Source organism: Trachurus japonicus, chromosome 16 (genome assembly GCF_045865225.1).
Source record: "Trachurus japonicus isolate A0001 chromosome 16, Traja_1.0".
In the NCBI taxonomy this organism is placed as follows: Eukaryota; Metazoa; Chordata; class Actinopteri; order Carangiformes; family Carangidae; genus Trachurus; species Trachurus japonicus.
This window is the reverse complement of record NC_140922.1, coordinates 17,453,632-17,477,882: the sequence shown is the minus strand read 5'-3', so window position 1 is coordinate 17,477,882 and position 24,251 is coordinate 17,453,632. Positions and strand designations below refer to the sequence as shown.

Genomic DNA, 24,251 nt, shown 5'->3' with positions numbered 1-24,251 from the left:
ACTCAGACCCTGTGCGACTTTAGCCTGCTGCAGCTGAGCCGAGACGCTGCAGACTATTTAAGACAATCACATGATTTCACTGGGAGTCAAAATGGTCCGCGGGGGTCACTGGGTAAAGAGAGAGAGAGGGAGAGGGAGCGGCAGAGTGAGTGTGTGAGTAAGCGTGTGTGTGTGTGTGTGTGTGTGTGTGTGAGAGTGTGTGTGTGTGTGTGTGTGTGTGTGTGTGTGTGTGTGTGTGTGTGAGAGAGAGAGAGAGAGAGAGAGAGAGAGAGAGAGAGAGATACTGGTCGCACTGTCTGAGGGAAATAAAGGAAAATGAGTTGCCGGGAGAGAGAACTGGAGTTCATGCTACTTGCCGCCCTGGGACACTGCGCTTGAAAATGAATGAAGACACAGTGACACCAGTGAAGAATCCTCCATCTGAAAGTCGTTGATGCTTCATCACAAATCCTGCAGGACTGCTGCTGTTGGACTGGACTGCTTTATTGTAATTTATTGATACCGGCTTCTGTTTTTTTGTTGTGTTTTTTTTCTTCCTCTTTTTTTTTTGGTGCGGTAAAGGTGATCTACAGTCATGATTTTCTTACGGATTTATGCAAAGTGGAAAAATTGCACGCTGCTCCTTTTCCACCTCTTTTGTTTTTTCTCACTGGGCAAAGTAAGTCGGTTGCGTTATCTCTCCGCTGCGCCGCTTCTCACATGCATGCAGAGCTCATAAAGTTGTCAACACGTATGACTGTCTGAGCGCCGACTTGATGTCATTTTCCGTGATCATTTGCTGCGCAGTCTCTATATTTATATATTTATATGACCGTATATTTCTTTTTCTTGTAGAGCCTTCTTTCGAGTGCCGAATCTCATCAGGAAGCATCGGGTTTACTCCGATTCCTCAATTTACCTCAACACACAGGTACGTCCAGAGTAGAAAAACAAAGTCACACTGTTGTGTTTTTGTTGACCCGCCAGCATTATGATGCAACCCGTTCACACTTTACTGTCCTGTGCTATTGGATTAAAAGTAAAACCGTACACTGCATGCATCCCTCTAACAACCAGCAGCATCAGGCTGCCTCGCTCACCTGCGCCCCGTGCTGCCTCTCTTCACCGCTGGGGGGCGACCTGCACCCTGACACAGAGGCTGCACTAGCTGCTGCTCCACTGGAGCTCCAACTGGGGTTCATGAGAAAACAAGGAATAGGCCTACTTATATTTTATAGTAGATCATTTCACTTTTGTTGTAAAAGGGAACTTTTGATTGATTTGATGATGGGCAGTTAAAAGAAGTGCACCCATAACTCACTCAAAATGGGTCTTGTATATTATATTGTTACAAGGCACTGGGGAGTCAGCCATCAAAGAAGATGTACTGATGCCTGCTATGGCAGCGCAGTCAGTTCAGTAATTAGTGCAAGCAGGAAGTGCGAGACTTTCATCTGTTCTTTGTTTTGTGGATGTAACCCCATGTGGTGTGCTGAGTCAGCGATTGCTTTGGCTGTGCATTCTCCTTCAGATCTTTTTTTTTTTTTTTTTTCCTTTTCATTTTATTTTCCTCAGTTACCAGGAAAAGCAGAGACACAAACAAATAAACAAATGTCAAAACTCCTTTCCCTGTGCACATGTGGGGATGATGTGAAGCAGAAGCGAGGGGAAGCCCTTCAGTTTCAGTTTCAGATCACCTCGCAGACAGTGATTTGACAACTGCTGCTCAGTGTTAATGTGTTTAACATTCATCCAGCTCTGTTGGAGCGGGTGAGGTAGGAGTTCACATGCTCAATCTTTTGTTAAGTTTAAGCCAAAGTAGCCACAGGTTGGAGCCGCTATCAGCACTAATGGCACTCAGGAGCTGCTAAACCAACAAACTAACCACTGTGGGATCTTGTCCTAGTGTGTGTGTGTGTGTGTGTGTGTGTGTGTGTGCATTTTGTTCCTACAGACTCTTTTGTTTGTATACTGTCAGACATGGGTCACTGCAGCTGGTTTTTGAGTTAGGGCGGTACAAACACAGTTGAGTTGGTGTGGGTGCATTTGTGTGTGTGTGTGTGTGTGTGTGTGTGTGTGCTGGAGGCACCTGAAGTGTTTGCTCTTTGCAGTCCTGCAGATCTCTAGGTAAGATCACAGTTGTAACATCACAATGGTTAGATGTTTGCCTCCCACTATGATCAGCCGTGCTAAAATGAATGCAGTCACGGCACTGCAAGGTGCTTTAAATAAATGCATCCACTAATAAGTATATGCCACATTGTGTGTAGGTGCTTTAAGTCGGCGTATCCAAAATGTACCAAATAGCCGAGTTCAAACCTCAGGCATTCACACTGCCAGTGATGACACACTGTCTGTCACCCTGCATGTTTCTCCCACTGACTGCCAAAACATGTCTGTCTCTGTGCTATATTTACTCATTATTCAGACTTGCTAAAGCAGGTCATACTGTACAGTAACTGACTCTGGCTCTTGTTGACTATAGGTCCAAGGTTGCTGTTATTTCTGTGCACTTTTATCTGATAAAGTGACCAAGTATCATTTTCCCATGGCAGGACCGAGCACATTTGTGTTACATTTGTCATTACAGCACTGGAGCAGAATCACAATGATACGGTTCTAGTTGTTTGCTCACTGGTTACTCATAGACCCAAAGTGTATCGAGAGCATAAGGCGTGTGATAGCTTAGAGTATCCAGCACTTTCTATTACTAGTGGCAAACATTAATGTGAAACAAATGCCTCTCCCAGCATCAGTTTGAGATCAAACGTTTGCATTTTGTGTCCTTGCAAGATGCATTACCATCAAAATGCATTGCAATGTTTCTACAGCCTTAAAAACCATTACATGGTTGTACTTTAGTAGGTCAGCTCATTCTTACACAGACGATAAACAGGAGCAGTGTCTACTGTCATGATCCTCTGGAAAACCAATTTTGGTGCAGCTCAAGTCAAGGAATCAGTCAGCTACTCATTTGATTTGACCTTTAGAGGAAAGCAGGTTGGTCTCTGTGGCCACAGCACTATTAGACATTTAACTGGTATAAGAGGCCAGTCCTGTGACCTGCCACCAGCAGTCTTTATGACCTGCAGTTATCCAGCCTGGGCTGTAGTAAAAAAAAACTGTAGTAAAACACTCGGTCAAACATGATTCACTCTCCACTGAACGGCCTGTGCTGGAATTGTCTAGAGCCCTTCCTTTTCTTGTAACTCTTTCTTGACCCTTCCAGCAAAAGTCTATAAGGCAGGTCAAGGAGAATTCACAAAGAAACTGAAAAGCTTTTCTCCAGTTCAATGATGCAGCCAAGGTAGCTGCTGACACAGCATGCTGTATATCACAGTAAATGATGTTGACATATCAAATTAGTACAGACTGCCTACAATGACCATAAATAAAAACAATGTGTTTTATTTTATTTTTCCAAGTTACATGTACAGTACAAAACATAGATCATTACTTTAAACAACATAGATTTCTTTCATCAATATTCTGACAGATCCAATGAAGCTTATTAAGGTTAGAATTAAGATTTGTCATTAATGGACTTTGCAAACACTAAAATAATCTCCCAGCTCACTGTTGTCTCCCCCCTTTCTCTCCAGAATATGAGATTGTCTCGCCATATGAGGTCAACCACCAAGGTGTTTACATCTCCCATGAAGTTGCTCATCACCAGCGCAGAAGGCAACGCAGATCCCTGACCCCAGATATGGGCTCATCAAACACTGATGGCAGCAGTGAAACGGTCCACTTCCGGCTGAGTGGCTTGGGGCAGGACTTCCACATGGAGCTGAGGGAGGCCTCGCAGAGCCTGATTGCACCTGGCTTCACCATCCAGGTCCTGGGAAAGAACGGCACCAAGAGCCTGAGGGCCTACCACCAGGATGACCTCTGCTTTTACCAGGGGTCGCTGAGGTCGAGTGTCAACTCCTCGGTGGCACTGTCTACATGCATGGGGATGGTGAGTCTGAAGTCTGAACGTGCACGGAGTCGGGTTGCAGGAGAGTTGGGATGAGTAGATGAGCTGGATCTGGGCTGGTTTGTGTGTTTGCAACAGTGAAAAGGACCTCAGGGCCAGCTAATTTGAAAGTATGTGTCTTGGACATTTTTATTTTAGTTACGTTTTGGCAGCATTTAGATCAATCTACCAAGTGAATACTGTAATTGCACTTACTGACCCAGAAGAAAGAGTCAGCCTGGGAGCCAAATTTCTTAAATTTGGCTCATCCTGGGACGCTGATAACATAAACACAGCATTAGTTTACTTGTCTTGCTGGAACCCAGAGAGGGAGAGAGACAGGCGTCCATGACCCTGTTTGGATTTGAAGTCACAGTTTAGAAAATGCTAAATTAGAGCAGAGACAAGGAAGAGGTAAATGAGTAAAGGCATAAATAGCCTGCATGTAGTGTAATTTGGGGTTATGGGATATTAGACACCAGATGCCAAGCAGACACTGAACTGAAAGGAAAGAGTGAGAGGGAAAAGAAGGATGAAAGGAGAAGAAAATCAGATTACAGACCGCCAGTAAATCTAGATAGAACCACAATTTTTTTCATTGTCGTTGTCGACACTGCCTTTTCTCTGACACATAGACAGTCTTCAAACAGTATCTCTTTCAGTGTGTTACTGTGAGGCTGCCTTTCACACAGCACTTGAGTCAGTGCATTGTCTGTCTGGTCTGGTCATAACATTGGCTTGTACATGGCTCCAGTTGACTTAAAAACCCACTGGCTGAGTTGGCAAGTCGTGCACAGAAGTTTCTTCCTTCAGTCTGTCCTGCATCATTAGTAATTGCTCATTCCGTGTATATTGCACATTTGCCTAAATCAGCTAATGAATAACTAATCAACGGAAAAGTCAAGTCTGCAACCACCACAGAAATGTTTGGTCTTTGAGCCAGGAAAATACAAAAAAAGTAAAAACACTCACACACATGCCAAATATGCCAAAACAATGTTTTCGTAGTATTTCATCTTCTTATTTAGCATACAGTGTAGACCAGTTTCAATGTGACACGTGAAGCACACCTCACAGATGTAAATCTTCTTCTCAGATTTCTTAAGCTTGAGTAGCATCTTTTGCAGAAGGTTCTCAACTCAAGAGCATTAATCTTTTCTGATCTAACACAGCTGGAACCATAAATTGTAAAGCAACTGTGTGCAAATTGCAAAATACGGAAAATGTAATTGAACAGAATTGTCTTTTAAGAAAGGGTGGAGTTCTATAGCATGAGAGTGAATTGCAACTGGGTACTAAGCTAACTTGGCTATGCGTATTATATAGTATTAGTGTGATATACAACATAATAAAAGCTACAGAATTTATAAGCTGAGTTCCAATCCAAAATTGAGCCGTTTTATCGGTGTGAAATTCAGATCAGATCAGTTATTAATAACAGTGTTGCGGGACTAAAGTGTGCAAAGGTCTGTTATTGTTCTGATATTGTTTGGAAGAAATTTTGCTTCTCTTTCTATCTCTTTTCATGCATGCATCCAACTTGTTCTGGATAAAAGTCTTGTTTTTAACATGAAAGACAACATTGCTGAATCTAATTGTTACTGTTGGACTTGTTTGTGTTCTTTGGAGAAAGTTGGCCGAATTTCAGTTGTTGCTTTGGTGGTCCTCCTGTGCTGCATGAAAATAAAGGAAACAGTACTGTAAGAATGACATTAAGTAAGCTTAAGTGAGGCAGCTCCACCCTAAGACCTCAAGTGTTATACTAGCCCTCTTAGCAGTCTGGACCAGAGAACAAAGGATTTAATGAATACACTCTAATTCCTTCAGTCTTGAACTCATATAAACATATTATTTTAGATCTCAAAAATCACTGGAGACAGAGGCAGCAACTGGGCAGAGGGCAGAGAAACGTCAGTAGTGTTACTTGTGCACTCAAATCAGTGCACAAGTTTGTCTTGAGAGTATTCAAGATCATAGTCTATGAGCTTTGCAATTTTAAGAACCTTGTTACAGCGCAAATGAATGGTCACTGAAATTCACCTTTTTTTTTCACCGTTTTAACCAATCAAATTCCTTGAAAAACCAGTATGACCAAAATTCATTTCAGCCTGGATTTGGGATGTTTTAATTGTAATAAATTCCAAGCCCGACTTCGCTGGTTTGCTGTTTTTATTTTCATTGTGGAGGACCACTGCTGTGTCTGAGAATTGCCCTCTAAAACAACAGACAGAGAATGGCACATCTCCAGGGATGCTTCTTCTTCCTGTGTGTGCATGTCTGTCTGTCTGTGTGTGTGTGTAAGAGAGTGAGGGAGAGCTTGTGTGTATGCATGTGCATGTCTGCATTTCAGACCAGATCCCAATAAAAGATTCAGCCAAAAGGTCCAGGGTTGCAGAGACTGTAAACGTGGTTCTCACGACTGTGGCCGGCTAAGATGGACTGGGTCAGGGAATCAATGGGAATGGGAATTTTTCTCTGATGTGAATTGGGGAAGTTTGAAGCTATATTAGCAGACAAAGGTATGTAGTCTCCCAGGGAAAGCTAAAGATAGATGGCATCAATATAAGACTGTTTATCATTATGTTCATAAATAAGGTCAGCTACATGAGTGTTTGTGTTTGCATTCGCATTCAATCAAAACCGTGGCAACTAGAGAAGGAATTTTTTGTAATATATTCATTTCTTATCTCTAGATATTACATACTCGTCTACCTGCAATACCAAAACCACTACAGTTTTGAAATAGTGAGTGTGTTTAACTGCACACACTCATATACAGACACCCTTTGCTCCAGATACAAGACCACGACTGGTCAAAACCAAGTAACAAAGTTCACTGGGCCATTTGAAAGCTTGTATGAGACCTTGTGCTTTGGTCAGGTTCCTATGTGGCAGGCAGCAGGTAAACACTGACAAGGAGAACCCAGATCAATATCTGTATCAGTTGGAGCACCTGGCCTCCAACTACAACATGATGAGTCCATTTCAACCCCCTTGTTTGCTCTGTCATAGGTCATGAACCTGACCTGGTTAGCAGAACTTGCTGTGGACAAGTCCTGTTTGTACAAAACCAAACTAAAAGTCATCCCAGTGTTCAAAAGTATAATTTCAGTGCAGTGTTTCTTTTTGTCTCACTTGCATTTTTTAGTGTAAAGATAGATTCAGTGTTGTTTCAGTGGATTGAACATGAGAGACATTCACAGTCTGTATGTTAGTGCTTCCTCAGGCTCGCTGATAGATGCAAAGACAAAGATGAAGAAGATCAGAGTGAAAGAAGGAGAGATGTAGAGGTGCAGGCAATAAGGGTCGTTGTTTCCTCCGTGGCATTTTAGAAGTGCTGAAACCCCCCTGTACGGAGTGTTACGTTGTAAAGCCCATGTATAAGTTGCCTTTTCAACTCCCCTCCTCTGGCAGCCCATATAGTGGTTAGCGGTGCTTTGATGACAGTAGGGAGTTTAACCATAAAAATCTCTTACTTACAGGCAAAGAATTGGTGGAATAAAAGCAGCAGGCCAGTCCCACTGACTGCACTGTTCACCTGCCAAATGGTTTGAGACTGTGCACAGTGGACTATACACATGTGGAGGGGGAGATCATAAAACAGGTCCTCCTCTGTGTCGACTTTATGCTGCAGCATAATCCGATTTAGTCTGCATTTTATGGGGGGTGAGGGAGTTGAGCGCTGAGTACAGTGACATGCAGGCATTGTTTAACTCTGACACCATGAACTTTTTTTTCCCCCCTATACGTGATATCCTGTGGGACTTTTAGCCATGCTAGAAATGTGGCTCATACAAAGGTTGTGTCTGTCACATTGGTCCTTACAAAAAATATCTTAAAATCCTCTGGATGGATTTGAACAAAATTAAAGAAAAAGGTGACATATATTAACATTACTGATCCCTGAACAGCTTATTTGGTGAGAAGTGAGTTACTCTGGTGTGAATTAATCCTTGCAATCAATCCCATCAATCTCAGCTGCACTATGTATAGTGCTAATCACAAAATGTTAGCATAAACAAAGATGGTAAAGACTGAGGATGAACATATGGTTAAGAGGATGAACATGTGTACGCCCTTAACTGGCATGTTGGACTGTCATCAGCATGTTGGAATTCATATTGTGAGCATCTTAGCATGCTGGTTTTGCATTCAGCAGCACATAGGACAACTTCTGAGTGCTGATCCCAGGGCTGTGGATTCGTAGTCTTTTTTTAAGCAGAGACTTGAAGGCTGATCTCTCCAGCTTCTGCAAACTGGAAACAGTTGCCTGCTTGCATCAATGACATATTTCACAGAAACTTCTGTACAGATGTGCATAGTTTAGACTGATGGTGGCAAAGCATCATTTGCAGCGACAACTTGGTTTTAAATGGATTTAAATGCTTTTTCCACATCTAGGACTTTCACAATTAATGTCTTAAAAAATGCCTCTGTAACAATGACACAACCATCAGTCACTCTCTTCACTTTCCAACATGATTTGGGGATATATCTGCCTCTGTCTCCAGCTCATTTTCTTGTCCAAACATATATCATTATCTCTGGTCTCCACATTTATCTCTATATGTTTGTCTAATCTAATTTTACCCTGACTTCTAAATGCACACCTCTCTTTTGTACCGAAGGGAAAAGCAAAATGTCCTCCCACCACAAATCACTTGGAGGTCATGTGTTTTCCTCTTGTAAAAGGACGGGTGTGTTTCTTGCCTCAGGGCTCGTAGTAGTAGTAATAATAGAATGCAAGCACACTGCAGTCCCACCTCTGGGATTTCCAAGAATATATGAGGGATGGTCTATTGATGTGATGAAGCTTTGAAAAGCTTCATCACATGTGTGGTCTTGGCAGGTTGCTATGATCAACTATCAACATAAGATACATCAAATGATCTCCAATGATTGTGACTAGTTTGAACATCACTCATGGTGTCTTCAGTCATACCAAGTAGATTAGCTACCGAGTCATGGACATATGTCTCTGAGACTGGAAATTAAGTCAGTTTGTAGTTTCCAATTGGACATCACTACAGCTTGTGCAATGTGCTCTGGATAGCGAGCCAGCAAATGACTCAGGTACAGCTTGAAGTGAAAATGCTAATTGATTAAGAAATGGTGTCTATGGCTTCAAGTGTGTTTTGTCACAGTATCATTTCCATTTTTCCAATAAGCCTGTCAACACTCAGACAAAGTTTGTATCCTTACCTTCAGCTGCTAAAACCTTGGTCACCATGGAACCAGTTTGGAACCAGTTTGGAGTTCACATGCACAAAAGACCAGAGAGAAATATTGCTGCACTTTGGTCTGTCAAAAGAAGGATTACGTGGAGAATTATGAGCTATTTGTTTTGATGTGTAAATTGAAAAAATATATTTTTGCTTAAATTATTGCATTCCTGATTTTGTTTTTACAATAACAATACAATACATGAAAGCCCCAGAGGTTAATAAGTAAATCTGATTATTATATAAACTCTGCTTCTCATATGTTTGGACTGAATTCAAACACATGCTAAGTGATGAATGTGCATACTATGTAAATAAAGTAGTGAGTTTTGGTCTCAAGCATATCAGGAAGAGCAAGTTAAGCAGAGCGAGGCAGGAAAAAAAAAGAGAGGGCCATATACTGCACACTGTCAGGTGCACCTTGTAATATGCTGAACGCTTCCCCCCTCAGTTCCGTTTTCATACCATTTTTTCCCGTCACCCCCACTCAACCTCATTCCTGCCCCTGCTTGTCTGGATGCGTCTGACTCCAAAGAGTCCAGCTGTTTGCGCCCTCCCAAGTAGTGTTTCAGCATTTTATGACTGCTATTTGCACCTCGTAGTGCACAGTGTGTAATCTGATGACTTTGGCTATTTAGGAAAGGCACTAGTGTGACCTAATCTCCGAACATATTGGCTTTGCATATACACGCATGTTGTTTTGTGTAAGGCTGTGCTGATTTTACAGACTGAGGACATTATAGAGAGATTATCTGTGGGACTGGCTGGCTGGTATGTTCAGGAAGGAAAACAGGATGCATTTGTATAGGGCAAACACATTTCAAATTTGCTGTACGTACAGTTTACTGCTTTCGCATACTGTTTTTAGCTTGTTAGTTTTGCTTGCTAGTTTCTGTCTATAAATAATACCTTATTAGATGCACAGCATACAAAAATATCTTAAGACTATACCACCACGAGTTAAATATTACCACATCAGCAACTGACTGAATGTCTTATTCACAAAAAGATAAAGAAAGAATTCATTTCACAGTGAGGGACACTGATTTATCTTGAGGAGAAACACACATGTGGTTCTTGTTATGATGGTGCTGCAAACACAAGCCATACCAGTAGCTCATCTCTAACTCAACTTTGCATCAAAGGGGGGGGGGGTTAAAAAGATTTCCATGTGAAGACCTCACAAAAGGCTACAGATGAAATCAGGAAAGACTCTAAGAGACTTGTACAACTCCGATACAGAAACAAAACTTGAGAAGATAAGTGTTGTTTTTTTTTTGTTTTTTTTTTAAAGCAGAAGTAAGTGATATATTTGTGTTAATATAAGTCTTAAATAGTTCTATCTTCAGACAGCAATCACTTACATAGAGTGTTTGGACTGAAACACGGATCTGTCAGTCCCTCTGCTCTGCTCTGAGCCGAGGAGAAAACATTTATCGTATCCTACAGTTTTTATCCAATGAGGAGAGAGAACGGCATGCAGGGCTGTGTGTGCAGCCAAGGGACGCCGTGAATGTGGCGACGTAGCGACGAGGACTGTTATGGTGCGTTCAAGGAAACTCGTATTTTTCCGACCGTGAAGTGGTACCAGTTCGATCTGGTACGAGTTCACCGGTCGGAAGTTACGAGTGGCCGTTATAGTGACTTTCACCGGTAAAACAGGTCGGAAAAACACGAGTGGGTTGCCTGGAACGCTACAAAGTCGTAAGTTGTGACTTGAAGCTGTAATTTACGATTTCAAAAGCCTGCCTGGAACGCAGCATTAGCGAAAACGACCGGACCACTTACTTCTGCTTTAAAGTATATTTTTCGGCTTTTTGCCTTTATTTGATAGTGATGACAGTAGAGATAGACAGGAAATGGGGAGGCAGAGAGAGGGGGAATGACACGCAGGAAAGGTCTGCCCGACGCGGGATTCGAACCGGGGACGCCTGCGGCGAGGACTGTAGCCTCTACATGGGGCGGCCGCTCTACCCACTGCGCCACGCACCGCCCCGAGAAGATAAGTGTTGTTTGAAACAAATTTGAAGTTCTATAGACAGTCGTCATACTGCAGGGGAATCAATCATGGTTAAATGGAATCAATCATCATAATGTACTCAGATTTCATAACATACAGCACATGCCTATATTTTCAGGGGGGTGTTGGCAATGTGCAGCAGAAAATATGCTTACATTGTCGTCTTTCATGAATCACTTATTTTGTCAAGGGACCCTGGTATTCAAACCTCACCAGGCCCCTATTTGGGAATAATTGTGTTATATGTCACACAGTACATATACATTATAACAGAACCGGTATATCACATTTGCACCAATGTGATGACAACACAAACCCCCAAATCTCTGCGCCCGTGCTGAGAAGACAGACCTGCCTGTATATAGGGGCCATAGAATGTGCCATGCATGTGGTGCTGACAGGGAAGAGGCAGAAGTGGCATTCATTCAGTGAGTGAACACTGTCACCATGACATGCACACATACTAGCTATCATGATGTTCAAGCTTGTTAACATGCCATAAGTGGAATTGTTGAAAAGACTCAGGCTTAGGTACCATTTTTCTCTTCTTTTTTTTTGAGATGTGTATGCATCTACATGGTGCTTTTAATAATGTAGTGTCATCTGCAAAGTGCAAAGAAAAGTGAAAGCCAAGCCATATCTGAAAATTTGTTACTATGAGTTGGCTGTATACAGTTGAAAATCCTTAAATTTGAATCTCCAGAATACATTTAATAAATATTAGAACATGACATTTTCTATAACAAGCCCTTACTAAACAGTTAAAAGTCCTTAGGCCACAGGTGTAAGTCCTATGATTGTCTATTTCCATCATGGATTTTCTCTTCTTTTTTCTGTCCAATCTTCTTCCTAGTAGGAGCTGACTAAAAATAACTTCTCATGGAAAAAAACAAGTTTGCTTTTATACTATTCATTTTATTTCGTTTTTAGGACCAGCAGCCCATTATTAATCATCATATGACACCAAATTTCCCAGGAGAGCTGCATTAGCTCTTCACTAATGCCCCAGTGTTCAGTTCTCCCCCCAAAACCACCCACCCAGACAGAGTAAGTGCTTAACATGTGAAGTTTTGAAGGTTGACAGGCAGCGCAGTTCAGGTCAGAGGCCTCACCGTGACTTGGAACCAAACTATGACAATCGTCTGCGATTACACAGCGCCGGGGTCGGTGCCATGCGGATGACAGCATCACGCACCACTTGTCACATGTGATTGCAACCAACGATCTTGGCAAGGGCTCCTGGCAAGGGGTCTTTCTTGACCGCTGGCAGGCAGGCCGCAGAGGAAGGTGGTAATGCATTAGCAAGCATCTCTCTCTCGTTTTCTCTTTCTCTTTTTCTCAATAATTGATTCCCCACCCACTCATTCCCCAAAGCCAACTGCTGTGTTGCATCAGGGTCAATCAGCCATGGTCAGAATTAGATGCAGTGTTTGTCTCGGGCTCTCAGTATAACCACGTTTGTGTTTTTTTTTGTTTGTTTTTTTCAAGAGCATAGAAATGACAGTGCTTGTGAGTTGCTGATGTAGCAAAACGTGCACACAGTCTGAGGACTTCATGATAAAGATCTTATTGTGTAAGCGTGCATTTTTAAAGGGTGTAAAAGATTATAATCATCTCGGTAAGTAGTGGCCGAAAAAGTGTGTTTCCGTCTGCAAATATGTCTCCAAATATATTTCTGTGTCGGTGTTTGTGATTATCTTTTGTCTGTCAAACACCAGTTACTGTACGGTGGGAAATGATCATTATCTGCCACAGAACCACCTGTAAACAGCAACTGCTCCACAGTGGCTTGTGGTAAGGGCATAAAACTTAACAGTGGGATTTGAAGGAGCATACCCGGCATTTGACCATGAGCTGCTGCGACATCTGAGCACGTCAGGAGTTACACAGATGCGCGCATGGATGTTAAATCTCTTTGTTCTCTTTTTGCCGCAAAGTGTCAGTAGTTATATTTTTTACAATCTTCAAGAGGCTATGAGCCAATTCAGCTGCTGTGGAACTAATAATGCACAAATGCAACATAAATGCAGGAAAGCTTTCTTTGCCACAGTACGTGATGAAAGCTGTAAACTGTACAGTCATTGTGGTCACAGCTGACACATCTTTATTGGCCTGTATTCATCTGTACAGATTTCACAATTTTCACAGTATTTTCCACTCTCCTCTCTCTCTTCTTCCTGATCTATGGTTAATAGGCTAGCAGTAGAGGCCCGGGTAAGTCAGTGATGATGAAACAAGGCGGGAAATCGTTGCTGAAAAAACTAAAAATGCTGAAAAAAAGAAGGAACATCAAAAGAATTAGGGGTCTGCTTCTGCAAAATTCCAACTAGATACTCTCCCAGTTTAAGGAACAGATAGTTAGACACAAATCTCCACACGTGCATACAGTACATAAAAACATGAAGTTACATATGCTCAATCTCTGTCTTCCCGACTTCTAAGGACGGCCGCGGCCTCTCCACTGCCACTGTGTCAGGCTGCTGCTGTCAGCCAGCAGGAAGGCTGCGGTGATGAAGGACCTCACACTCCTCTCACAGCTCACAGTGAAAAAACAAAAGGAGACTGTAGTCAATTAAACGTATTTTAGGGAAACTGCTATTACTGCCAAGCGCAGTTATAGTCCAAGCGCTACGTGCCAGTTGACTGTCAACACAGATGTGGTGCGTGTTTGGAGAGACTGGGAGAGACAAAGAAAGAGGCAGAGAGCAAGAGAGAATAATCTCCAAGTGTCTGAGTTGGCTGTGTTGATAGAAGTTTATTGAAAATGGAATATGCAAGCTGAAAATGTCTGTGTGTCTCTCCCAGAGAGACTGAGACTGAGATAGAGAGTAAGGTCAAGTTTAGACATTTTTTGCTGAAACTTTTCAGATTTATAATGGCCTTTCCCTTAACTTACCCCCTGAAATTGAAAGCATAAGGCAATGGTACTTAAAGGAGCTATTTGTATGCTTTGCTATCGCACCAAAACCAACATTTGTGTTAACAGCTGTTTACCTTACCAGTGTAGAGAAAATAATGCAAGTTCAGCATCAAATGTAATTCCTTTAAGAGCTCTCTCTTGCAGTGGCCAATGTAAACTCTGCGCTATCACGTATTAGACTTAAGCTAGCATGTTAACAGCTAGCCCTGGCCTGTAACAACCCTTCTCATAAATTTCCCATAGTAAGTCACTGTAGCCTCCAATCTGTTCTGTTCTGTCATATTATAGCCCCTTGACAAAAAGAAAGACAATAATGGCTGAAGCTCTTGTCAAGGCGCAATCACCACCGCCAGCTCCTGGCAAGAAACGGCGGAGAAGCCTTATATTACAAATAATCCCTTCAAAGTGTGACCTTTGGCCCTGAATAACAGTACTTTCACACAGTCAGAAATATTTGTAATACGGTATCTAAGATCAAATTTTCAAAAGGTTTTGTTGCATATTATACTCAGACAACACTATGCAGAGCTATTTTGTTTGTTTGTTTGCTTATGTGACAGTTTAATTTAGAGATGTCTAAGCCTCCAGAGCCTCGAGCATACACATTGTTTATGAGAGAGATGCCACCTCCTTCTCTCACACCAGCCTCTTGTTTGAAACTCTTTCTAGCTGACCGAGCCTTATTTAGATTTTGCTGAGATGACGTCTGACCCTGAACAGCAAAGCAGATGTTAAACATGAAGAAACATGGCCAGTAATTTAGTCTCACAGACGTTTATGGGGGTCAGGTTCACAGTGACCCATGAGTCAAATCTTGACTAATTGCTGACAGAGACAGATTGAGTAGCTAAACGAATAGCTGGAGATGGTTATTGTTTTGTTCTTTTGTGATATATGATTTCAGCCCTTCAGGCTACTTTTCAGTGGAAGAGACTGTGTCGCTTTTGAGGTTTTGGACATCAACACAGTTTCTAATCTACAGGTCCACCTTGAATACAGACTCAGGAAGAAAAAAATCATTGTGCAAAATGAGTGCATGCAAATAAACATAACAGATCTATCCAGGCTAAATGGTTCTCCAAAGCTAACGGCACTGTCTGTTTTGCCTCTAGTCAGGTTTGATCAGAACTCAGGATGCGGACTACTTCCTGAGACCTGTGTCCCTCAGCCTTGCCCAGGGAGAGAACTTCACAGCGCCCTCCAGTCACCAGCCGCACATCCTCTACAAGAGTGTGAGATACTCCCAGACGGAGCACAGAGGTCATCAGAAGCGATCCACAGATTCAACTCCTCACAAATCACATCAACATTTTGTCACCAAGAGATCCACAAATTCACCGACGAAGCCCCCCTACAACGCGCTTAATGAAGATCACAGCCCGGACCAGCAGGAAAAGCAAAGGCACATCCATGATTATCACCATGGCAGCAACAACTACACCAGTCAAGGCGACTTGACAGAGCATCGTGGCAGTGGCTATCAACGCAGCAGCCAACGACATGAAAATGACTACAGACATGGAGAAAAGCAGAGGCAGCACTTCTGCGGGAGACGGAAGAAATGTATGTAAGGGCAATTTCTTGTTCTGGTCCACATGTAACATACATAGCATTAGAACATTAGACTACACACTCATACACTTCCTTCTCATCCTAAAATGCATGAGCTATTCCTGCAATTTCTTCCCATGCACATGTTGAATAATCTAGGGAAACAGCGCGTACCAATAGTAATACAAATGTCATTAGTTTTTTTTGGTTTGACTTCTACAAAATGGTTGATTTTGGACCCTTAAAAAAATGTTCCCACCTAGACATATTTCTCACATTACACATTGTAGGCACTGTCATAATAACAATGTTATATGTCAAGACATAACTAAATTAGTGGTTTGAACTCAGAGAGGTTTAGACACATTTTGAGAAAATTGTCACACCACTTAAAGTTTCACAGAGAAAAGAAAAAGACTGACATACGATAATAAATCTAATTGTTGACATTTTTGGTTAACTCTGTTAGCAGCCAACCTCACAGGGTTGTGGTTGGTTAGCGCAATGGGAACACAGAGATGTGACTCCAACAGAATATATTCCCATGTTCATTCCAGTTGCTGTGAATGCTTATTCCATCGTACGAGTGCAGAAAACATCCAGACTGCAGTTGCGTAGTTGACAAGAACAGGTACCTCTGTGTTAATATATGTGTGGCAGTTAACACAACATTAGCCCCTTTGTGTGTTAAAAAGAAAAGCAACATGGGTTGTCGCTTACAAAAAGGGAGACTTAATTACGTAAAGTAGCTTTTCTAAATTAAAGAGCAGTGATTGAATTGTTGTAGATTTGAATTGACAGTCAAATTGTCATTTTTTCATTTTCTAGAGTTGGTTTAACGTCTGTATTTCACATGATGACACGTGTTACCCAAGAACAATATTATCACTGTTTACATGATATCTTTGGGTTGAATTCATTAGGGGCTTAACCTGTGAAAGGTCATGGGAAATGTTTTATACTCACTTTACACTGTGACAAATGTTTGCTCTCAAGAAATTACCACAAGATCAGTTAACATTGCTGGGGTCACGGGGGTCAAATGAAAGCGAGCAGGCAGGGATTGGACTGGTACCACCACCATTACCCTGCAGAACCCCAGCTGTCTGTCCCCTGTGAAAACACACTGATGTTTACATTCCCACAGAGTGACATCACTGAACACCTGTGCCGTGTTTTTGTCAAAAAAGCACTTTGGTCGCTCACCTGCTTTCCGCCTATATAAGCAACCCTTCTAACCTTTGTAGTTTATCGCAGCCAGACAGAGATAGGTGAAAGTTTTGATAACTTGGAAGTGAAGATTTTCTGGTGATAATGTCAACAGCCACAATGGTTTTAACTAAGGCTGACTGGTGTGTATCGTTGACCCTCTGTCATAGTGTAGAGCTGAGACTGGATTTTTCCCAGAGGTGGCCCAGCTTCAAAAGGAGAGTTAAATACAGGGCAGAGCTGGGCATTTGATGTTAAGATTGAGTCCATGATTGTCTGAGACACATGTTCACTTTAAAAATAAGTGCTGATAAGTCTTCACAATAAGCTAGTATTGTGAATTCATTGCAATTCACGTCATCATTTTGATAATACAGCTTCCCCTTGGGGAAAAAAATTATCTAATCAATAACATGCTGACACAAATGGCCTCTATTCAAAGATACATTATTAATAAAGTTTGAAAAGTGGATTGAAACTGTTTAGGTTTAGGTTGTTTATTGTTTTTTTAAATTTAGCACACATTTAAACTCAATGGTGCAAGGAGGGAACAAAGCCCAATGGGCTTGTACAAGAGTTCCACCCCTTTCAATACTTACAAGCAATTTAGATTTCAAAGGCTAACAAATAAACATTGAAAAAGAAGGAGATAATGCATACATAATCAATGTTATATGAACATGTCAGTTTAATTCTTGAATAGTTTTTTTTTATGTGTAATTAATCAATAATTGATCTTTGTCCATCATTATCTAACGATATTTGAACTACAGAATATCAAATTTCCCAGAGATCACTTTGAAGACTTTGCTGACAGCAAAATCGATTTGCTTTTAGCATGTTAAGCTTTTATATAATGGTTGCACATCAAGAAAATTTGACTGGCTTGTCTGTGCTGCTGATGCACAGTACATCACATACTGAGGTTTTACACTTTACTTAATGGTAGCATAACACTGAGACTGCCAGAGTCAACAACAGAAAGAAAGCTCAGTTTGCAGTTTATCCATGACATCAGGTCATGAAAGTAAGAGAATAGTTAATCATCCAGAATGGCTGTCAGCTACTTGCCAGACTCACCGGTTAACATTCATAAGCTAAGGCGGCCATTTGCCTGGTGGCTACAGGTTCAGTCTGAATCTTGTGCAACATGCGGTATAATCAGCTGTGGGACGGATGGATTGTATATTTGGAAAGGATGTTATAACTGCTATTAAACTGTTATTATATGCACTATTGTTTTTTCTTTCATCAATCATTCACAATCCACTATCCCACAGTTTGTCCCTAATCATATCGACTCTGTAGCCACAGTAGGCTGCACACATTTAATTTGGCCAACTGTTATTGCACTCGTTAATTAATTAATTACAAGTCCTCTCTGTATAACTCTCTGTTTGTTTTCCCAGACATGCCCAAGCCCCCTGAAAAGGATGTCTTTATCCTCCCAGATGAGTACAAGTTTATCCCCAGGAACAAAAGGGCAGTGCTGATGAAGAACCAGGCCAGTCAGAAGCTCAACGTGGAGACGCTGGTGGTGGTGGACAGAAAGATGATGGACAACCATGGCCATGAGAACATAACCACATATGTTCTTACTGTGCTCAATATGGTAAGATAAACTTAATTACAAGTACAGTGCTGGACACACACGTTAGAGGTTAGAGTGGTGTTTATCCACTGTAGGCCTACATAATCAGGTTATCATGTTTAGTGCTAACAGAACAGAACAACATAAACATATTGTTCGATTCCTTGCTTCTATAGTCCACAGGCCGAAGTGTCCTTGGACAAGACACTGAACCCACACTTGTCCCCGATGTATCATCGGTGTGTGAATGTGTCTGTGTGAATGGTTAGACACCACACGCAAAAAGTAAGCACAGTATGAATGTGTGTGTGAATGGGTGAATGTGACCAACAGTGTAAAGCGCTTTGAGTGGTCCCAGACACTAGAAAAGCATTATGTAAGTATAATATCCATTTACCACTTAAATATTCATATAGTCATTGGGAGCGTGTTAAATAATAGCTGTAGGGTGTGTTTATCTGCTAGCTACACCAAATATTTCAGCATTATATAACATTTCACTATACATCTTCATAAGTTATCAATTGTACAACAAATGTTAGTTAGTATATTTCCTTTCATCAAATGAAGTTTTGGCATGTTGCCAGACCATAGCCTGAGTCCACATTTGTTTTTAAATTTGATGTCACTGATTAGATTTACTGATTGGACACTCCTGTCTTCCATTCTCACTTATCTGAAGGAGCACATCTAAGAACAGGAAACTGATATCTGAGTGAGATCATCACTGCAACACCCCCCCACCCCCCATCCCTCTCTGCAAGCAAATTCTGTCACGCTGGTTTTGCTACTTAGTGACTGACTGACAAATCCAAAGATAATCCATCTATTTTGAAAACATGGTTCCCTCTAGTAGAAACCAAGCTGGAGTAATCGCAGCCGCTGCTGAGAGGAGTCACCTAAATACAGTATGGAGTTTCACAGAATACACCCAACCCCCTGTCCCACCTGCCAGCTCCCATGGGTCTCAGGAAAGCTTATTTAATATGTGTTGAAAATTAAATTTGATGTGCAGCTCCAGCGTTTGCATAGGTTTCTGTATTTTTATGTGGCCGAGTTGAAAGACTTCAAAAACATTTCGTAATTACGAAATGTTGAAAAAAAAAAACACACACACACTTTACATTATGTATCACAAACACTGAAGCTCTATGGAAACTGGTTTGATTGTTTCCTTTGTGAGGTAGTGAAAACACAGTGATTCAGTCTATCTGCTAAAGTGTGTGAGTCTGAAAGTCTGTCAAACACTGGTGCTCCGGGATATCTCAGTTTAAGTGAGTGGTTTTGATTGCCTCTTTGACCTTTGAAATCTGTAACAAGCCACAGCCGTGTGTCTTCTCATGAGTCAGTGCAGAGGAAGACCAAACATCAGGAACATAAGGAACGCATGAGAGTGTTCCTGAGGAAAAGAAGGGAGGAAAAGTGCTTAGTGAGTGGCACCTGGGTTATTCACAATGCTCAAGAGGAAGACCGAGCGAAGAAGAGCAAAAGATCAAGAGACCTCTCAAAGCTTTAACTGTTATGATTGATGGTCATATGTCAGGATGAGTACATGGACCTCAACAGGAACCAGCAGTTGTACCTCAGTCATACCATCAAAAAGGACTTTGTGTTATTTCTGCAGGGAAGACAAGGTGTGTTGCTACAGTACACCTAATGGAGTTTAAGTTTGACAATAATTAACCCTTCCAAATTCAAATTGAAACTCTCTGTCCTGACCACATTTTACTGGATAACAGGATATCAAGTTTGAAATAAACAGCCCAGTCTGTCCTATGGCCAAGTGTTACAAGTCTTTAACTGTCCAAGTCACTTTAGGGATATTTAATTCTAAACAGAAATGTGTCATAAAATGAAAAGGTCATGCAAAAATAGAGACTGTAATATCTAAAAACATCTGTTTGTGTATCCTCTAGGTCTCCAGTCTCTTCAAAGATGGTACAATAGGGGGGAACATCAACATAGTGATTGTTGGTCTCGTGCTCCTGGACGAAGAGCAGGTGAGCATCCCAAAACTTCAGTCTTTCAAACAGCACTGATGGATAGCTAGAAAACGTTGCTGCAGTATTTAGTGTGGTTGAAGGGTTTTAAAACATTTCACACATTTTGAACCCACTCATGAAAAAAGACACCACCAATAACACTATTGGCCTCCACCTTAAGCACCCTGACCTTTGTTAGCAGTGAGATTATGGAGCTTCAAACATGAAGGGAATGCAAAACACAGCGGGTCTCATTCATGAAACGTGAGTAAATCTGTGTGTAGATTTGCACATAAAAGCTCACTCTACTAAAACTCTACTCCGGATTCATGAACGGTGCGGGAAACTCAGTTTTGATCGTAAACACGTGTGTAACTTCATGAATGCCAACCCATCGTAAACTAACAACACGCCCCCGGTGATCAGCAATTAGCATAGATCTCCATACATGAATAGCCATATAAGGAGATCCTGACCACCATATTAGGAGGTAGGTGCATCCTGCTCACCTGCGGCCATGACGCAAACGAGGAAAGAGGGAGAGAGAGAAAAAAGAGAGATCACGGATCGAAGTCATTTTGGGTGAAGTGGAGTCCAGAAAAAATATTTAATTCTCTTCTGTTAGTAGTGGTGTGACTGGGACAGGTCAAAGGCGTGGAGGGAAGTAACAGATTTAGTGAATTAAGTAGGCCTATCCTTGGTTGATTAAAGAACCGTTTAAGAAGTAAAGCCAGAATAGTTCGATATGAAACATAAAAATAAAAAAAAATACACACAACTACAGAGCTACAGCAGCGACGGGAGGAGGAGGCTCTTCACAGCCTCAGCTGTAGAGGAGCATGGTTGTATCAACACATGAAGTTATATAGGCAGGTTATATTGTTACAGAAGCACCAGCCGTCTGTCACAGCTCCATCCAAACCGGTGCCGACTGCGCTGCTGCGCAGGGTGAAGTGTGCGCCCACCGAGCCTGTACTGTAGCAACACAAAAAAGTTTTTTCCGGTTTTATATCAGATTATCATCATCATTAGATAGAGCCTTGACGTGTTTGTGCGTGTCCGATCCCTAAAACGTCTCTCTCTCCAAATATTTCTAATTGTTTGTCATGTTTAAATTACGTGTTTCAAAGGCGTCGGCGTATTTTGAACATGAGAGAGAGTAATATGGATTAAAATTGTAATTTTCAACAGTGACGAGCAGTATTTATTTGCATTCCTACATTTACACAAGCGCTACACACAGTCCAGAGCAGGTGTAGATTTTGTGAGTAGCTACGAAAAAATCAGCACTACTAAAAGATTGATGAATGCGGAAATCCACGTAAATTTGCGCTGCTCAGGGTTTACACACAAATCCGTGCTGCTCACGTTTCATGAATGAGACCCTGTTTATTTGTTTTTATGCCTTTAGGTCCAGATTTCTCAAGTCTCAGAGATTTCCCCAGGGTTGTCTTAACTACTAAGGACTTTTACAGTGGTTAATTATAGGGTATGCATTTCTTTGGATGTGTGTCAGATTCAGGAGGGAAATTCTAGTAGAGCAATGGATAGAAAGACAGCACGAAAAAGAGAAAAGCAGAGAGAGGGATGAAAAACAGGTGGGGTGCTATGGAGAATAATGCAGTTCGAGGTCAAATGATTCTGTTGTAATGTTGAAGAATTTGATTTTCCTTGAGCCCATTCATCATAATGCCAAAAATGTCCCAGACATTTTTTTACTGGCAGCTTATCAGTGCCCCCTCTCACATCTTTAACATCACTTAAATATGCATAAAGTGCCAAAAATGTCAAACCCTCCCTTATTAAGATGGGAAGGTTGATGGGAAGATGGGAAAGAGACAAGCTTGTGTCTTTCAGTTTGACGAACATGTCTTTCATTGTAATCCACAACACTTTGACTCGCAGCTTCTCTTCACAAAAACAACACTGTTGTCTCTTCTGCCTCCTGTTGACATGATTAATTCACAAGGATGGCCTGGTGATCAACCACCATGCAGACCACACACTGAACAGCTTCTGCCACTGGCAGTCTACTCTGGGAGGCAGAGAGGGACGTCACCATGACCACGCCATACTGCTCACAGGACTCGACATCTGCTCGTGGAAGAATGAACCCTGTGACACTCTTGGTACGTCGTTGCTTCCCTGTTTATCACTGTACTGCTTAAAAAAACACGAGGTGGATTCTGCAGTAACAAAATGCCAGGAAGTGTAATTTGAGAAAATACAAAGGATGAGCAGCAACATTTTTTTGTTTTGTTTTGTTTTTTTAAATGACAGTCACTAATTCAGACAATATCACATATGCCAACCACCCTTACTTTTTGCATCTTGCTGCGATAGAAATGTGTCGTTCTCTCTTGCCATCTGTCTCTCTCTGGGAAGATGCCCCTGTTGTCTGTCACACGGCGAGACTGCAGGATCACCCCAGCCAAACCAGATGTTAAAAAGATCTGCAGCTTTCAGATCTGTTCTGCCCCACAGGATCACATATGTGTGTAATATGAAATGATATAGAGCTCAACAGCAGATAAAAAGAAAGCTCATCAGTTATGGGGAGGAGATATTTGATCAGAAGGACAGTTTGATTCATCTGGATCTCAGCTTGTTGAACTTCAAAAGATCATACAGCGTGGGTGTACATTCAGAAGATGCACACATATAAAAACTAGTGCAACTTCTTTCAGATCCAACAACACCAGAAGAATTTGAGTAATAACGTCATTTACATGGCAGAAAAGAGTTCAACTAGTGTAAATACACGTACATACACACACACCGTCATCATGAGTGCACACCACTTAACAAACTAACAACAGCCTGTTTGTGGTAATGACCATGTCAACACATTGTTGTCGTCCACACTGTGAGAAAAAAACTTCAATTTTTTCACACACACAGACACACACACAGACACACACCGTCAAAACCCAGACTTAGGTTTTGACTTCAAAGTGTCGAAACATTAGGCCTAGTCATTGCCATAGAAACTGAGTTCAAAGGCGTGTGTGTGTGTGTGTGAACATTCACACTCAACAAAGAGTTAGCTCTGACTAATTCCCAAAGGTGTGAGGCAGAATGGCTCTTAGTGTTACGGCCATGTCGCTCAATGTTTTCCTCCATATTTCAAAACCAGTATTAAAATCAATGATCTACTTCTTTACTGGCACAAAACTGGAACTAAATGGCAGTTCTCACAGTCAATCTGCCTGCTGATGTTTACTATCATTATTCACATTAGTTATGTACATGAGAACATTACTTTGGGAGCTTTGCACTCTATAGCGAATGACTTAGTGCCGTAAAATAACAAAACACAAGGCTAAATTCTCCCCGAGGCAGTGAGACAAAAACATTAAGGGAGGCCCCTGCGAGTATTATCCATTTTGATTCAGAGCCAGAGGTGCAGTGTGTGAGTGTCTATGTGAGGAGAGACAGACGGAGAGTGGACAGAGAGAGGCGTAAAGGGAGCTGAATAGTAAAAGGGAGTTTAATATAAAAGAAGGGATATGAGAAAGAGGTGAAGACGGAGAAAGAATGTTTTAAAGTCAAGTGATAGGTAGCAAGGGGATCTGGGAATGTTCCTATGGAGTCCTATATTTTAATATCTGGCAGGATTTGAACCCAGTAATGGTGTGTTTGATATTTCTTCTGAATGCAGTCCATAACTGGCTCAGACTTAAATATGTCTCTCTTAGAAAATCCTCTTGTTTTTTTTTACCAACCATACATAAATGTTTTTTTTCAGAGAAGATTGACAGTGGTCAGTGGAATCAACAGACTACAGGTTATGTTGGACCTGGCTGATCAAGTAATTGA

General features: G+C 41.5%; 1 protein-coding gene across 2 annotated transcripts in view; it reads left to right on the top strand.

The window, feature by feature from the left end:
- Positions 1 to 574: 574 nt before the first annotated feature.
- The window catches only part of adamts16 (ADAM metallopeptidase with thrombospondin type 1 motif, 16), a 54,441-nt gene continuing 30,764 nt past the window's right edge, over positions 575 to 24,251 (top strand). The window contains exons 1-7 of one of the 2 annotated variants that reach the window (XM_085802286.1): positions 575 to 658; positions 835 to 910; positions 3,582 to 3,940; positions 15,212 to 15,662; positions 18,269 to 18,471; positions 20,367 to 20,450; positions 22,402 to 22,561. In XM_085802286.1, the coding sequence (XP_085658412.1) occupies positions 575 to 658; positions 835 to 910; positions 3,582 to 3,940; positions 15,212 to 15,662; positions 18,269 to 18,471; positions 20,367 to 20,450; positions 22,402 to 22,561 (1,417 nt within the window). Of the gene's footprint in view, positions 659 to 834; positions 911 to 3,581; positions 3,941 to 15,211; positions 15,663 to 18,268; positions 18,472 to 20,366; positions 20,451 to 22,401; positions 22,562 to 24,251 lie in introns of those variants that run through there. The other variant, XM_085802285.1, reaches the window with a different exon arrangement.